The 18286-nt window shown below is 40.8% G+C and overlaps 1 protein-coding gene across 1 annotated transcript; it reads left to right on the top strand.

Moving 5' to 3' along the window:
• Positions 1 to 1453: 1453 nt before the first annotated feature.
• sdcbp2 (syndecan binding protein (syntenin) 2) lies at positions 1454 to 17360 on the top strand. The gene is made up of 9 exons (XM_023415636.2): positions 1454 to 1605; positions 6306 to 6357; positions 7068 to 7164; positions 10797 to 10897; positions 11558 to 11722; positions 12586 to 12761; positions 13391 to 13562; positions 14854 to 14945; positions 15448 to 17360. The coding sequence occupies exons 2-9, from the start codon at positions 6307 to 6309 to the stop codon at positions 15500 to 15502; spliced, it is 909 nt and encodes a 302-aa protein (XP_023271404.1). The 5' UTR covers positions 1454 to 1605; position 6306; the 3' UTR covers positions 15503 to 17360.
• Positions 17361 to 18286: the final 926 nt, after the last annotated feature.

Raw genomic sequence — 18286 nt, 5'->3', positions numbered from 1 at the left:
AGAATAAACACCAAATGAAGTTTAGATTTTGACAGGATAGGGCAACAAAGATTAGATAATGACCCAGGCCTCACCTTGGCTGATTGTTAAATACAAATATGCAGATAAGCAAATTACATATAACCAGCGGGCTTTTGGGCTTTTGGTGTGAGGTAACAGGGAAGTTGTCCACTTAACCCAATAGATGCACAGTATCACTCAGTGGTGAAGTCCATTTACCCCAGTATGCAGGATTTGCAGCCGTACTCCTTTCTGTGCATTACAACTGTATGTCCTTGGCAATTACTCTGTTCTGAGTCAAATATAAAGCACTGGCTGATTAACAACAAATTACTTTTAACATAAATTGGATTCTATTGCTTAAAAATAAAACTTAACCTCTATATGAGTTTAATAAGTAACTCTATGCCACTAAATTTCAGTCATCATTTTAGGGATAATTAGTTCAAAGGGGTACATTTACATGAGCCACACTAGAAGGTTACCTCTGTACATGATTTACATAATGGAAAAGTTGGACTTGAAATTTGCATTCTGTACTGCATAGATCTGGTGTTATCAGTTATAAACTTTGTAGTTTTAAATCAGTATCCTTCTAGGAATGGGACTTTATGATTCCTAGATATCTGGAATAAATCAAGGCCTAGAAAGTACACTAAAAATAAACAGTACTACACAGTGCCCAATATTAAATGTAATAGAGAAATCAGAGGTTCTCAGGAGCTCAGTTAAGAACCGATACCTATGGATATGAGGTAGACAAACATGGAGGCATTTCAGTAGAACAGGCTTTATGTGATCTTGAGGGATGAATGCAATTTTGTGTATCATCATCTTATGTACAGTGACCTCGGCTGAGCAGCTGATTGTTTGGGAAAAAAAATCCTGATTTATTTTGATGGCTTTTTAATGAGGGGATTTTTCTGTAAATTACAGCTTGGAATGTGATGATCAAGGTTGCTGATGCTGTCATGTGTCTTGTAAGGCCATGGTGCAGGAAACTTCAGTCAGTTATGAAAAAATAACCATAGGAATAGTTGAAAGCCATAAATCTAATGAAAACAGTCCAGTGTTTGCTAGGCAGTGACTATAAATAACTGTTCCCCACGTTTACAGTTATATCTTTAGGGCATTGTAAATATTTTTAGTATTACTTACAGTCCTTTTAATATAGCAAAGGCTGAGCAGAAGACAGTCTTACCACATACATTTGGCCTGGTCCCTTACCTGAAAGGACCCTTACCTGACCCCTGACAGAGACCAACAACACAAAACAGGGGGAACCAAAACAAAAGATCAGTCTTGCTGAGACAAAAAATGGCCACTAGATTATGCGGGGCCATGATGGCAAATCATAAGTTCAGTTTCTTCGGTGTAAAATGGTCCCAATGAATCACATCTCATGTGACCGATACGAGGCGTGACTTACAGCGTCAACATTGATTGACGTGGTTACCATGACCAGGAAGCCAGAAGTGACATCACTTTCCAGAATTCCCCTTCAGTACCGTCTCAACGACGAAGAAGAGCAAGAGCGACGCTGAAAACAAGGAGTGAGAAACTGTCTGTGATTCCCAAGCTAATCTAACAACCAAGACATTAAAGGTAAGAGTGTCTATACCAAAACCCTTGTATCAAATCCTTGCTAGCAGTCGCTAACTGTTACATCCAGGTTTCGTTTACCTAACAAGCTAACGTAACGGCTAAGGTTAGCTCTTTGCTTCCCTGCTGTTTGTGTCGGAACAAAGACGCTCTGCTTAGCGACTCAGCTAGTTTTGTCTTTATTCATATACTTTACACTGTGTTGTAATTTCACCTAACTGTTAGCTAGCGTGTGACTATGGTGTTTATCTGTCTTCCTGAAGCAGCTAACAGCAGTTGGTTATTTTTTTTAATGACAGTGAAGTGAGGCACCGTAACGTTAGCTAACGGTGATTTGCAACGTTTAATGTCGTAACTTCAATCATTTAGAAAACATGATGGAGGCACAGCTGTAAAACGACCTTAAAATTATGCACAGACTTTTCCCTCATTAGATGATTCAGGAAATGCCTCATCTATTATAATTAAGCTAAGGTCTATTAAGCCGTACGTATTATGTCTCAGCCATATGCAGTTGCTGTGTTATTATAGCGTTAACAGCGTATTGAGTCTTTTTATAAAACATAACGGCATGTTAGCTGTCTGTAACATCTGAACCCATGCTACATAATGTGTCCCATTCCATATGTACAGTAGAAAGGGAAGGGTGTGGGTCAGTTTTTTTCCTATTACCGTTGTCAGTCCTCCTCCCTCCCTCACCCCGTCTCTTTCCCAGCCATGTCAATAGACCGGAATAAGCTGCCAAGAAGACCTCATTCTTGTATCTAACCAATTCGTTCAGCCTTACTGAAGTTAGCCCTCTTTTTCCTATCCAGTTTCCACCAAAGCTTTTGGTTTGCTAGCTACATACTTTGAGGCTGAGTAGCAATGAACACAACAGTTGAACTGCTCTTAAGTAGGGGAATGCATTTGTGGGATACTTGCCAAACCTTTAATCACCATTTATATTACTGGGTATATGCAAGTGTTGGAAATTTCCCTTTACATGTCAAATAATCTCACTTGTCCCCTTCATCTGAGCTGCAGTTGCAGAGGTGACTCAAGGATTAGGTTATGTCATTGCTAGAGCTGCCTAAACACACATTTTTTCCAGGCTTATTCATTTATAACTCCAGCCTGCACGTCCAAACGAGGGGTGGTATAAAGGGAGCAAACAAAACACAGCTGAAAAGTAAACACTAGAAGGTATTAAAATGCCTCTTTGTGTCCACTAACACAATGATGCACTTGTCTGCAAGGACTAAGAATATCAGAATAGAGTAGTGGCTGGAGTAGCTGGGAGAGTGAGATGTGGCAGTAATTTGATTGTGGTCAGAATAATTTGGTTACTTTAGGGAAACATTGCATTTTTCACTTACTGGTGTCAAAATTAATGTTTGACCACATATCCTACCATTATGTGTGTGACATATCAGTGTAAAATCATATTTGTGATGGTTTACACGCTTTAAAGGAGCTATATGTAAGTTTTTGCTATTGCTGCATAGCCAACGTTAGAATTTACAGCTGTTTACTTACCAGTCTAGGAGAAACTTTGTGAGTTCAGCATCAAATTTCATTCCTTTACTCACCAAGAGCTGTCAAGAGCAACACCAATGTTAACTCTTGTTTTGCTTCTGTCTATCACTTCTTTTCCTCTACTGAAGTTAGCATGCTAACCCGCTAGCTCTGGCCCATCTGGCCTGTCTCTTCACGTAACGAGTCACTGTGATGTCTTACCTTGACAAAGTAGTGCTGCATATTATAACCTTTTGTTTTGTAAACACAATGGTGGCTGGAGCTCTTGGCAAACAAGCATCACCATCACCCGCAAGAAACCGCATTTGGTGACAGAGGAAACTCAAATATAGCCCCTGTTCATGTAACCAACATCGTAGATTACTACAACAGTGTGACGCAAAGGTGGAAGTACACCACATGGGCAGTGCAGCACCTGGATAATTAGCAGTGCACATATGCCAGGATTTTATTGTTCTATTATTAAAGCTAGACAGGCCTGTAGAATTGATTGGCCTTGGTGGAGGTATGCGCTCTGTTGAGTGCCATTCTGTTTTTTTTATATTACTGACTCCTCACTTTGTCTGTTCCTTATTGAGTAAGAGATGTGTTCGCATGTCTTGTGATGGTGACACAGTTGTCACAGTGTGGTGAAGAAAATGGGTGAGAAATCAGTGATGCTTCTGTCATTAAAAACATTTTATCATATAAAAGTAGAAGGACTGGAAAAACTAAAGTGCAATCAGTTTGTGTTGTAAGATTTTCTTTTTGGCAGTTTTGTCTTTATCTTAGAGACTCATCAGTCAAAAACGCTGGATTGGTGTCTTTGCCAATAATGACTTTCTCAAGTGGATTGTGTGTTGGCCATGATGTGACCAATCTACATTAAATACAGTTTGTTTGTCACTGTCATGATTAAATTCAGATTCAGCCATTCAGTCATGATGGGTTGGTGTTGATGTCCCTTGATGGGACCAGCTCTGTTTGGCCTCGTATTACCGTATATCAAAATGACTTCCATGCAGTGAGATATACAAATTTTAAATTCAAATTCAGTTATAAGATATGACCAACATGGAGAGGGTTGAAATAGAAACATGAATATTTTTGTCTCTGGTATTGGATTGGTAGTAAGTATTAGAACATTGGTACTGGAATCTGTGTCAGGAGTAGAACTGAAATGGTTAACAGGGAGTTGACATGCAGCAAAGGTCTCCAGCTTGAATCAAACATGGTTATTTACATTGTATGTGCCTTAGGATTTTAAATGTCAACACCAGATGTAATAAGTGTGCTTGGAAAGCAGCCAGTACCTTCTTCCACTACCTTCTTTTTTGTTTGAAATCACTGCAGACAACAGGACACAGAGACAAATATGAGCATTACTGCATATCAAACACTGCCTTGCTGCATGTCTTGGCTTGTGTTTTTTGTACTGTGGGCATAATGTCAGTCAGCTGACTGACTGTTATCTTTCATTTCCTCTTCCCTCTTCAGGCTGCTGTTTTGTTTACATGACATGGTAATGAGTTTTTTGGAGTCTAGGTTTGGTTAGAGCTTAATCATAACTGGGTTACAACATGGTGGGATTCTGAGAGCCATTAACTATTGCATGTGCTGTATTGTTTTTCGCTCCGCCCGTGTTTACTTATGCATTGTGTTTCTACAGCTTGCACAGGTATGTACAGGTCCAGGTGTTTGTCAGTGTAATGTCATTATTTGAACTTCAACCGAAATCTTTGTCATGAAAACAGTGCGGAAGTACAATTACACAATGTAGTTGAGCTAATTCTGCCTCTGTTCACTTCTCAGCTGGGACTTTGGTCCACATGTTTGTCATTCACAGCAATAAGTCAATATCAAAGTCATCTCACACATACACACCTTAAGTCCACCCAGTATGAGAACAAGATTAGATAAGATGAGGTGCTTGGATCAAATGATGTATTGTGAAGTCACAGAGTGATGACACATTTCAGAATAAGTGCCCCTATTATTTTCATTGTGCTTTTACACACACTGACAGTGTCTATGCACACACCCGTCCATTAGCTGATGTGTCGTGGCACTTTGTGCTCTTGTTTTATCTCTGGATATTTGCTGCCAATGCTAAACTGGGTTGTTTATGAACAAGTGTACTGCATACTTAGATTACCTGGACATTGGATAGCCTCATCTTAAATATATTAACCCTAACCCTCTTTTATTTACAAATGTAACTGTTCCTAGGGTTGGCAATTATGCTGGTGTATGTTGTGAGAAATCTGTCCACAGCTTCCAGAGGTTTAAGAAAATTAATTCTGTCACGATATGCCAATAGTTTACATATCTTTCCGACTCATTGTTATACCATAATTATTATGGTAACATTTGTTAGTAAATTCAACTAAGGCTAACAAATATTTTCATTATTGATTAATCTGCAGATTATTTTCTCCGTCACTCGATTTGTCTATAAAATGTCCCTTTTTTTTTGTTCATCCAACAGTCTGAATCTTAAACATATTTCATTTAATATCACATAAGATAAAGAAAAGCAGTAATTGTCGCTTCGAAGAAGCTACCAGAGAATCTTAGATGAAATGATTGATCAGTTATCAGAATAGTTGCTGATTAATTTTGTGTCACTTGACCAATCCCTTCAGCTCTAAAATCAACAGTTCCCAAGAGCATAGTGTTCTACCTGTTCTTTTACCACTTATTGACATTTCAGTCTTCTTACATGATATGTATTTACTTGCTTGAAAAATCGCTATCTGGCAAATGTATATCAAGCATTCTGTGTTGTTGTAGCTGTGCTGCCAGCCCTTGAGCAGGATGTGTGGCTCTCTTTGGCTGACAGTTTGATTTTCTTCATCAGTTACTCATTTATTTCATCTCTGTGCCATTCAATGTTGTTTTGGGTGAACAGCATTTCTTTTGGTTTTGGTCTAGAAAACCACAACAATGAACTGCATATGGCTGAAAGCTGCACACAGCTACAGCGTTGGTTTTAATGATCAGTGGAGAGTCCAAGTGGAGATTCAATGTTAATATAAAATGTAGCTTAATGGAGTTTAATGGGAATAGATTACATTAAGGTAAAATGAAGATATCCAGGTCAGCAGTCTGGGGAGGCATACCAGCTGGGTTGTTATCTTATACAACCACGCTGTCCTCCTTTTCCCAAGGTCCTCCACTCACTGCTGTTTCTGTTTTCTCTTTAGGATGTCTCTGTATCCATCTCTCGAAGACCTGAAGGTCGACAAGGTCATCAAGGTGAGTGTGTTGCGGTGAAATGTCTTTAGACAAAGGCGTCTACCTGAAGATGATGAATTCTGTTGTCCGTTGTATTCTATGCTATTTTTTGCCATTACTAATACTTGAACGAACGGGGCATTTTACACATGATGTTCAGTATAATCATTACGAGGAGTCCTACACAGCCTCTTAAAACAGCTGTAAAATCTCTTCTGTGGCTCTGGATTTTTCAGAAGTTTGAGCAAAAAAAGTAACAAAAATGTAATAAAAAGTGCTATGTAGTAGCTTTAATGGAACTGAAGCATTTTTTGGAAGTGGCGCTTGAGTCAGAGTATCCTGGCCTCAGGCTGCTTTGATTTTGGCCATTGTTTGTTTAATCTGTCCTTTGTGAGCCCCCCCAACTTACTGGAAGTCAACATAAGTCCCTGAATCTTATATCATAGAGTATCCTTTTAACTTTGTCATTTCAGTGTCCATTGGCATGTCATTGTCTTTTGTATTGCTTAGGCCCACAGTACACTGTTTAATTTTGAAGTGCATGGAGGTACTCTGATAAAAAGATTTTGAGGCTTAAAAGATTTAAAAAAAAAAATAAAATAAAAAAAAAAGATATGTATTTCTAATGAAGATTCATGTTTCCTTAACAACCCTGCTGCAATTACTGCTCTTTTGTATTATACTGATGACAACTGCCTGCCGTTTGACTGTTGAATGTAATTACTTTCTAGGCCCAGGCCCAGTTTGCCCAGACTACCACCCCGATGCCTGCCATCACTGAGGGAACCTATCAGCTTCAGCCTGCTACTGCTGGGATGCCAGGATCAAGTGAGTCTCATATATATGTTTGAGTATTTTATCCTTCTATTGTGATACAAACTTGTTTATACTTATACTTATAAAATTAACAAAACTCGTAGCAGAAACCCCTTAACCTGTGCTTGCTGTCCTTTTTTTCATTATCACTTTGTGTCTTTCCACTTGTTTCTTATCTGCGTCACTGTGTGGGGGGTCTGTGATTATTCTTGGGGGCAGATAAAGACGTGTGGAGTGAGAAGACTGGGTTGGGAGGGAGACTTATGGGGTCTTTGCACAATAATGGGAGTAAATGGGCCCCCCACACTGACTGTGATTTCTCTCTATATCCCTCTGTGTCTGTGACTCTCTGTTTCTGTCTCATATTGTATTTTGGAGCAGGTTTTTTTGAGTTTGTTAGTTTGTGTGAAAATACGCCTGAACTTTACAGTGAGTGATATTCAGATGTAAGAAAAGAGAAAGAATTCAAGATTAAAAGTGGGTAAAAGATGGAAGAGAGGACCCCTGAGAGATGAGAGAACTTGTCCCCCTTTTGCCATTCTCCCGCTCATTCGGCTTCTCTTTTCTCTGTTTGGATTGGAGTCCTTTGGGCTTTTTGGTCTTTTGTTTTTACCTCAGCAGTGCTAACCATGAGTCACCATGGAGACTGGCTCTGGTAGTTGCGCTGGGACAGGGAATGATGGGAGAAAGAGAGAGGAGGAGGAGGAGTTGATTTGAAAAGGAGGGAGGGTGGGTGGAGAGACCCAGGAGTGAGCTCGAGGGGTACAAGGAGGAGTTTGTTCTCCTGGTGGCGAGGAGAGACAGAAATTGGGAGGTAAGAGGGGAACGGCCTGATTGACATCAGCACTGGATCACAGCTTCGCCAGATACACTAATGCTGTGGTCACTGTGTTAAATAACAACATGACCTTCCTTCTTCCTGTCATTGTTATTGGAAAAACACAATTCATACATACTGTATCATGGATCTGCATCAGTAAGACACTTGGCTGGCAAAGGAATATTGATTATCAGCCACTGGAATCTCCCAGAATTCTCAGTCCTCATTTACTGACTAATTTAGAAGTATGGTTGAGTTCAAAGGCCGTTTCCCACAAACTTCAGCTATGGATAGACTTCTGAAGAGAAAGAGGTTGGGCAAATGATAAACTGCAAGAACAGTGAAATTGTGTTGAATTGAATAAAAGAGCAGAGTTGATTGTTCTTTTGACTTGCCTATGTGGGCGGATGTGGAGCAGGCATGTGTGGGAGAGGTGAATGAAAGAGAAGGTGATAAAACAGGAGAGCACAGAAATCCAAATGAGGAAAAGGAGAGAGCAGGCCAGCTTATGTGACTAGGCCTTTTCAGTTTTCTGATATAATGAAACGCATTCAGTTTTTTTATTAGGGTCTAGTGTAGGAGGAGTACCAGATGAATCACAATCTCCATTTTTCTATCATTTGTACTTTTTCTGTTTGCCCAGCACATGGGTGTTTCTGTCTCTTCCCTTTTTCCACCATGACCAGAGCTGTCAACTGTAACTGTACAGTGAGTGACCTCTGATCACTTGCTATATGTGTGGTTGAAGTGAATGACTCGAACCATGCTGACTTTAGACTTGACTTACCTTGTAAAATTGAGAAACAAGATGTTGAAACAAGGAAAATCCCTGAAGTGTACATTGATCAAAATAATCAAAACTGGCTGTTTACAAGACATACAGTTATATAATTATACTTATTTATTCATATCTATACTAAAACTAAAAATTAGTCAGCTCTACATGCAGTCAGGTAATTGTTGATTCACCCAGCTAATTTCTCATAACGTCCCCACAATCACTGAACTAGGCGAATTTAGCTTTGTTGATCTGGAATCTGATTTATAAATAAAATTTCTCTCTATATATACAGTAGCATATTTCCATCTAATCTAGTTTGTATCTGATTTATTGAAGAGCATACAGATATCTGATGACATGTAAATGAGTTTTCCCTCAATTGCGGAAGAGGTTTGGTTGGATCGTAAAAACCAGACGGGCTGGTTTGAATATTTTTGAAACTGCTGATCTCGTGGGATTTTCACACACAAGAAGTTTCCAGAGTTTTTACTCAGAATGGAGCCAAAAACAAAAAGTGAGCCACAGTTCTTGCTTCACCTTCCTTGTGTCGACAGTCCAGGCTGGTGATGGTGGTGTAATGGTGTGGGGAATGTTTTCTTGTCACACTTTGGACCCTTAATATCAATTAATCATAGTTTGAATGCCACAGCCTGTCTGAGTATTACTGCTCAGCCACAGCTGTCTTCGAATGGCTACTTCCAGCAGGATAATGCTCCATGTCACAAAGCAAAAGTCGGCTCAAACTGGTTTCAAGAACATGACAATAAGTTCAGTGTCCTTCAGTGGCCTCCCCAGTCACCAGATCTCAATCCTGAGTTGTCATCATGCTCCACCGTGGCATAGCTAATTTCAGAGATGAGACCAGTGATGTAACTGGCTCAGACTGTATTTAATAATCACCACACCCTCTGATCTATATTCCACCTCAGTCAACCCGTCTTTGTCCTGCTGCACATACATGAACCAAAATAGCAAGGTGCGCTTTGCTACACCCACAGTAAATTCGAAATGACTGGCTAGCATGCATATTCATGTATGCCACCATATAGTCTGATTTAGCTGGTGCTTATTTTCCTACCTCTGACTACCTTCCTCTCGTGTCCTTTCTGTTATACCTTTGCAGTAATTATTGCTCTGCTGCAAGGGCAGTGACAGGCTCTTGTTGCCAGGAAAGAGATGCAGGCAAGCAAGAATAGGGACAGACAGGTACACACTGTCCAAACAGAAAGGTAGAAGGGACAGTAAACAGGGAGCTTAATCCTAACCCTATGTAACACTTGTAGTGGTGTGTTAGAATTCAAAGGAGATGCTTAACATCCTGGGGACTCAAGTCTTACCTCCCTAGGTTTTGAGTAACCTGATAGCTGATGGCCTCCTGACTCATAACCTACAAGGCATCACCAGTTGGTAAAAAACTGTATGTGTGTACATGTATGTGTGTACATGTCTTTGTAATATTTAAACAGACAGAACAGGAAAACACAGGGGAGGAATGGACACATGCACACCAAAGCTAACACTTCAGAGCAAGTGACCATCAGAGCAAGGACCTAAATACTGATGCCAGGAAAGTTTTACTGCACTGCAGCACAGGGCGGTTATTAACAGTAGATTTCCAATAGAGGTCTCAGTGTCGCTCAAACTTGACCCCGCTGTGATCGACAGCATGAATAAAACAACGTGTAGGAAAGAATGAGATCAGATTAAAAAAACCTACTGAGTTGTAGCTGATATAACAGAGTTTGTAGACCTGTTGTGGACCTGTTCAGGGAGGGGTTTCAGAAAGACATACCTGTGTGTTTTCATATACACTAATGCATTTATATATTCATTTGTTCATTACAGAATGTAACCTTAAGGTAAACTTGTTTTCTCTTCTCCTCCACATTCTCGCTCTCTCTCTCTTCTACCAACCACATGTCTCTCACTCTCCCTCTCTCCCACCTGTTTGTCCTCCCTCCATCTGCTCCCTTTACCTCAATTCTTTCTTTGGCTCCCTTTTCCCACCCACCCTCCTCTTCCTCCATCCACTTGTACCTCCAGCCTTGTACCCTAACCTGGAGGAGCTGGGAGACTACATGGGACTGGCTCTCAACAGTGATGAAGTCCAGAGGAACTTGGCCCTGTTGCCCGTGGCTGATAATGTAAGTGACATGACAAGTGGGACTCCACATACATATGTATAATCATGTTGTTCTTTAAGCAACTGTTCCCGCTGCCCCTTAGTGGCCAGAAAAAATGTGTTTTTAGTAGATGGAAACCATGAGCTGAACATGTATCGAAAGCACAACAGTGCTGGGTTTCTGGAGATCCACATCACTGAATGACTCACCACAGGCCTGGAGCAGTGTGTGGGCGGGTGTGAGCTCTTCACTCCCCTCCAATTGCGTGTGTGTATGTGTGGATCCTGCAACATGTCAAAGCTCTTGCAGCACCCAAGCTTGTCAGCTGGCATTTAACCATCTGTGCTCTCTGCCATTTGTTGATATCTTTACCTCTACCATTATTTATTTATATTTTTTGTGCATTTCTTTTATTGTTAGTGCAAAGCATATTAATAATGAAGTTTTCAAAAGCAGCACCTCAGTCACTGGTGGAGGAGGAGATGAAATTGAATCCTCCCACATATCTCTATTTTATGCAGTATTCTTTTTCATCTGCAGCTGAATTTTAATGTTTCTCTTTAATCCTTTCTTCCTCTCACCCCCCCACCCCCTCACCCCCTCCCCAACTTGTTCTTTCTCAACCCACCTCTTCATACGTTTTCACCTTCCTGCTGTCTGGCTTCCTTCCCCACTCCTCAGCAAGTGGCAGTGCCCTCCAGCTCAGGTGTCGGGGGCATGGTTCGGCCCGTCACAGGGGCAGACGTCGGCATCAGGCGGGCAGAGATCCGCCCAGGACTGCGGGAGATTATACTTTGTAAGGACCAGGACAGGAAGGTGGGACTCCGGCTCAGGGCCATCGACAACGTGAGTCAGCATCACAAGCTCTTTGACAGACACCTGCGTTAATTATTCAGCACTGACTGACAGACTGTAAACACGCATTTTAGTGTAACATTCCCCCGATCCACAATTTGTTTTTTTTGTTTTGTTGTGTTTCTTTGGCTTGAATGTGCCAGCTGAAACAGTGACTGGCTGGTGTTCATTAACAGTCTCTCTCTTTTGATACTTGGCCAGCTTGAAAGTGGTAATATGCATCCAAACGTAGTTAATAATTCAGTTTGTAGAATTGCACTAACACAGAGCGCAGGGCTGAAATGACTGGAATGAGTTGGCAAACACAGAAGATTCGGAGTATTGGTAATCGATGTCCTGCTGAGATGAACCAGACACAGCACACTCGTGATTTGTACATCCTGCAGTAAAGCCTGCAGTAAACTGGGGGCTTACATAGCATCCAAACAAGAGACAACATGCACTGTTTTTACTTTTACAACATTACAAGCTGAATTCTCAGAATAGGCAATAAAAATTGAAATATATGTCACCCCAGTCCAAAGTGCTGGTTATATTGCATGGACATCAAGTAAAAGAGTGGAACCAATTTTTTAAAATGAACTGTTCATACATGAGCCTTCTGCTGATCCTGTTTTACGTCATTCCTTCTACTGTTTCATTTTTAAAAAAAAATAATCTATCAATGGCTTTTCTCTCGACATTATGAACATTTAATCTCTTCTTTCCTGTCTGTGTCCTTGCCTCCCTCTTCTTGAGTCACTCCTTTGTTTTCTCACCATTATCAGTGTCTGTTTTCTGTCTCTCCCCTCTCTCTCCCTCGACTGCCTTGACTAATTTTGAATGTTTTATCTGTTTCCTCTTTCCTTTCACAGGGAGTGTTTGTCCAGCTGGTACAGGCCAACTCCCCTGCGGCTTTGGCCGGGCTTCGTTTTGGAGACCAGGTCCTGCAGATCAATGGACAGAACTGTGCCGGCTGGAGCGTAGACAAGGCCCACAAGGCCTTGAAGGCTGCGGCCGAGACCCGCATTGAGCTTGTGGTCAGGGACAGGTGAGCAGCATTTGATAAACTGAGGACAGAAGATTATAACAGTGTGTCCTACATTTTTTATCTAGACATGTTTTCTTTTGGTACCAGTTTGACCGTTGCACCAGTGCTAAGTTTAGCGCCTGAATTTTTACTCACGTTAGAGTTCAAATTTTCAAGGTTTGTTAATTGTCTTCGACTCAGCTTCCCCAGCTTTTGAGTTTATTTGAGAAAAAGATAAGAGGCTGCTGCCTGATGAGCTGAGGGCCTTGTGACAGATTCCAGATATAAACATGGCCATCACATTTGCAAACCTTTGAGTATAAATTAGTGTGTCTTTACATATCCTTCGGTTATTTAAACTGGTGAGATTTTCCTTGTCATCTGATTTCTGTAGTAGCTGCAATGTTTGGCTCCCTCTGCTGGCTCCTCCATCATTTGCACTTTGCTGCTCAGCTCATCTTTTAGCCTTACTTTTGTAAACATTATCAAATAGTCTCTTGTTATCTTGTATTTTCCCATGTATTTCTGAGTTTTCTGTTTTCATGTTCATAATTATAAATTGACAGACATTCTGGTTCATTGTAATTTTAAATGAAAGAGCCTCAGCATCAGGTTCTGTGTATCAAAGCTTTACACCTGTGTGTCTGCAGGCCATTTCAGCGCACCGTCACCATGCACAAAGACAGCTCAGGCCACGTGGGCTTCATCTACAAGTCTGGAAAAATCACCTCACTGGTCAAGGATGGCTCTGCTGCCCGCAACGGTCTGCTGACTGAGCATTACATCTGTGAAATCAATGGACAAAACATTATTGGACTCAAGGTCAGACACTTATTTCTACACACACGAAATAGTTTGCAGAATATAAACTGTGTGGAAGTATTGAGAAGAAGTGAACAGTGTCATTTGATTAACTTTATTGATCTTGAACTGTGTCAGAGCAGAGAAAAATACGGGCTAAAAATGATCCATTAGAACAGATCCAGTACATTTGTGATTCTCATGAGATGTTTGGTGGCTGATTGTAAATTGCACCTGGATGGCTGTTCCCACAATAGCAGAATGTAACAAAACGTGGGACATGCAGTGATTTAAAGCAAGTGCAACACTCACCAACGCCAAGTCTGTACAAATGTGAAGTGTTTAGTACGTATCAGCATTGATCCATCAGTAGTTTGCTTTTTGTCAAGTATTTGCCCCAGCAGACACGTGACATGTCTTTGTCTGCCCTGTGATGAGGGTTTTCAATGTGTTTTTAGTCTGAACTTTACATTTTGTTTTGCTGGCTCCTTCATTTCTCTCCTTTGGTTTGATGTACTTTTGTAAACTGCTCTAAATACAATGATAACTTCCCACAGTTCTCTTTACTCTTCATACTCAGAAAACATGGTTTGCAAAACAATTGGCACAAGCGCTCAGATATCTCCTGGTAATTTTCTGTCTACAATACTCTGAATCTACCAATGAATGTACCAAACCCTTGACTGTATAAAGGGCATGAAGTCATAAGGAAAGAGACACAGCAGATTAATCAGTGTCACGTTGGACAATTTGAGGTTCTGTGCAGCATTTCAGAAGAGACTGTGGTTTATTATTATAGACAATACAGGAATCTCATATCAGGTCACACACACATACATTGTGAAGACATCCGAGTCTGGATTTGTCACTCAGATCTTTTACGTCTGAGCGGCAGGGAAATTGTCATAGTAGATGCGACGTGGGTGACTTGATGTGAATGACAGCAGCTGGAGCAGTGAACAGACTGTCTACAATATTTATTTTATTTTCTGGTTTTGAATTTGTGATTCAGTGCACTACTGCTGAAAAAGATGGTTGCTTTTCTTTTTGTTCTCATGAGGAGTTTTTTGTTTCTGTGTTTTCTGTGTGATTTAGTTGTTAGTTTTGTGAAGACACCTTTTTGAAGCGAGCAAAGTACAGCTGTGGTGTTTATCTCATCCATTGTCAATACTGGGCTTCTTTTTTTATAACTCTATCAAAACAAGGGAGAAAAACTGTAATATGAATGTGTTTCACAACACCTTGAATATAAAGGTAATTCACTGATTACATGCCATACTGATGTGTCACTGCTCCTGTGTGTAAACTCCAGGATTCTCAGATCAAGGATATTTTGACCACCTCTCCGACCGCCATGACCATCACCATCATGCCCAAGTTCATCTATGAGCACATGATTAAGAGGTGAGACTTCAACATTTTTCCTGGTCTAGTGCCAATCACCTTATCATTAACTTTGTCCATTCCCATCAGTGAGTAAGGCCCTGTTCAGACCTCTTCAGTGATCCGATCACAAGTGGTCAGTTCACAGCTGCCTTTAAAATGTGTCTCCACATGCGTCGTGAGTCACCACTCATGATCAGATCTCCCTTCCCCGCTTTTTATGCAAATAAACATGTATGCCTTTGTTATAGCCAATCGACAGACCAGTCCATTGTCAATGTGCTTGTGTGTGAGAGGGCGAGAGAGAGCTGAGTGAATAACTTCGCTACACACAGCTCTACAATTATCTAAGGTTTTATCCATCCGAAATAGTAAAATATTTTCAGTTCGTTGTCAGATTGACTAATTAGTCTGGCAGGGGACATCAGTTGAGTAGGAGGTCTGTGACGTCACAGAGGCTACGTCCATGACCGCGTGAAGCATCCTAGATTAATTAGCTGATTGGTGTGATTTTGTTCTCCAGGATGTCGACCGGCCTCCTGCGGTCAGCCATGGATCACTCTGTCCCAGAGGTGTGAAGACCATGAGGAGGACTGTACAACTGTCTGGATGTCTACAACACAGAGATCTCTCTCTCTCTCTCGTTCTCTCTTTCCTTACTCATATCTTTATCTCTCTCTGTCTCTCTCGCTGTCTCTCTCTCTCTCTCTCTTTCTTTCTCTCGCTCTCGCTCGCTCTCTCTCTCTCTCTCTCTCTCTCTCTCTTTCTGTCTTCATACCAAATCACCTCCTGCATCGCAATCATCATCGCCATTTCTCATCCTTAACATAATCTTAAGATGCCTTTTTTTCTATTCTTCAGTTCAGAATATTCTTCACCTTTTCTACATTTTCCTCATCTCTGTTGACATTTGTACTTTTTATATGTTAACCTTGTAGTCTGAGTATTACATGTTTTTTTTTCTTGTTTTGTATTTGAGATCACGGGCAGTACAAAATGTTTTTTAAGCCATGCACACTATCATGAGTCCAGAGCTTCCTCCTCAGTGTGGAGATGAATCATTGGCACAACGTTTCACCTTGTTAAAAATGCTGTAACAGCCAATGGTCAGTCATCAGAGCCCTACAGTACCATGTAGATTACGGCTGTGCTCTCAGTCCCTGCACTTGGCCTCGTAATGTGTGTACATACATAATCTGAGCTGAACTAACACCCGGTGGGGGGCCTCGTGAAAAAGTTTGCTGACTTTGTTCTAGATTCCAGTGTACAGTTATTTTTACTAGGCCAGTAAAAATAATAGGTTTTAGCAAAGGGTTGTTTTTAGTTTTCACCATATACTGGTGAATATTAGTGTTGATTTTGGCATCAAGATTATGATCTTATTTTAGAGACCCTAGATTCCAACACGCAAGTGAGAGAGGCAACATCGCAGTTTCCACCTTCTCCAAGAGATGACGATGTGTCATCGCAGTCATAGATAAATAATCATCATGTTTATTATAAACAAGAGGATTATTTATGAGTGTCTCTGTTTCGCTTTGTCCGTTTACATCGCTACGACCGATACATTGTTCAGGATGTGGAGCTGTGCACGCTGCTACTCTCTACTATAGCTTGATGTATCATTGCATCTCATTTCCTGTCTCTGAGCAAATTTCACGATGAGATGCTGACGTGTTCAAACTGTCGGTACTGGGAACACTGTGTGCACATTCCAGGGGAAAGTGTAGGGAAAAGGCACAGCAGGAGACGTTTGTCGCCCTATGCAGCTGGAACTTGGCCCTGTCCACAAACATGATGACAACGAGATGGTCAACGGCACAGATGAGCAGGATCCCAGCACAGCATGTGGGTGTTTGACTGATTTAAGCGCTTCAAACTGTAACTTTTGAGGGCCTTGTTGGTATTTGTTTGGGCAGGGTCTGTGATGGGCAGACCCACTAAGTGCACTTTTCCACTACCTTTTAAAAGGTTGACTTTCCTGTATCCATTTCAACAGTCAAGTCCGATAGTTGTTTTCGTGGCGCCTCATGTTAATGTATGTTAACTATAGGGAACTGCTCAAATTTGATGCTGAAAATCATCTGCTCAGATTAAAGGCATTTAAATTCCACATCCTGTGTTTAGCTAGTGAACCTGCTCTCTTCTGCTCGGAGCTGTTAGTGGACTTCCCCCTGTAATATTCCTTCCTTGACTGATGAGCACAGTGAGACTGAGCAGCGCTCACAGTTGTGAATTTCTACTTGTTATATAGAGTTGCTCCTTTTAATGCTGTTCATGTTTGGATGCATGTATTCCTTTAATTTTCTAGGTATGCAATCTGATAAACATCCATGTCATTCTGTAAAAAAAAAATTAGAAAAATCTAAAAGTTTATATACGAATGTAACCAAGATAATATTGTAAAACAAATAAACAATCTTTCTGTTCACGTTAGCTTGATGGTGTTCATGGGCATTCACCCCTTCAACATGACATTAATCCCCAACAAGTAATTTCACAACACTGTCACAATATCAACATCCAGAGACAAACACACACATGAAGACAACAGACACGTTTCCTCCATGCTGTTTAATATAGGGGCTTTTGGTCTTTCTTTATACAGTGTGGTGGGAGTGTGAATGGAGATGTCGTCTACTGATGTGTTTTACTGTACACACTACTATTGCCATTAAAATAGTTCATTTACAATACGTTATCTGTAGATATTAATGACGTCAGCTGGATTACTATACAAGGCATTGAATGTCCTTAATGGTAGGATGTTAAAGACTCGTTATAACCTCTGTATATATTAATTATCATTACATAGTGTATGGAGCACATACGCAGACAATCAGACAAGGATTAAAGCATAAAATGACGTTACACATTCAAATATTGACAAAAAAAAAAGAAAGCCAAACGACCCCCACCTCCTCCTGTCATCCCCCAAAAAATATTCAGCATCATGTTTGTCTAAGGATATACGCAGTATATAATCAATCAGTCACCGTCACATACTGTACACTGACACAACCTCACGCAGCAGCAGGAAGTTTAGGTGTATTTTGGGACAGAAACAGAAAACACAGGCTCACTGTAGACATTCTTTCAGGACAATCAGGTTAATGGCCTCCTTGGCTTTGCAATAAAACTTGATAAAGTGCTCTATGTTAAAGATTGACTGGAGGAAAGTTGAATCAAACTTTTAATGGATAAATCAATCACAGCCTGATGAGTCTGAAGCCTCTGCTGGGACTCAAACATTTAACAAGGGAAATTACTGCACTGTCAGGATCCAAAACAAGAACACTGCAGGCCACAATGTCTAAATGTTGCCTATTAAACAGCAAAACGTAGAGGACAAAGTTACCCCA

This window comes from Seriola lalandi, unplaced genomic scaffold, assembly GCF_002814215.2.
Source record: "Seriola lalandi dorsalis isolate HSWRI2012SDOR001 ecotype SW California unplaced genomic scaffold, Sedor1 jcf7180002054554, whole genome shotgun sequence".
NCBI classification, from domain to species: Eukaryota; Metazoa; Chordata; class Actinopteri; order Carangiformes; family Carangidae; genus Seriola; species Seriola lalandi.
This window is presented reverse-complemented; position numbering and strand designations above follow the sequence as displayed.

Bases quoted from the DNA above. Each gene is read 5' to 3' on its own strand.
- sdcbp2 (XM_023415636.2), top strand. From the start codon at position 6,307: ATGTCTCTGTATCCATCTCTCGAAGACCTGAAGGTCGACAAGGTCATC. The intron at 6,358-7,067 runs GTGAGTGTGTTG...ATTACTTTCTAG, and splicing joins AGGTCGACAAGGTCATCAAG to GCCCAGGCCCAGTTTGCCCA. The intron at 14,946-15,447 runs GTGAGACTTCAA...TTTGTTCTCCAG, and splicing joins TATGAGCACATGATTAAGAG to GATGTCGACCGGCCTCCTGC.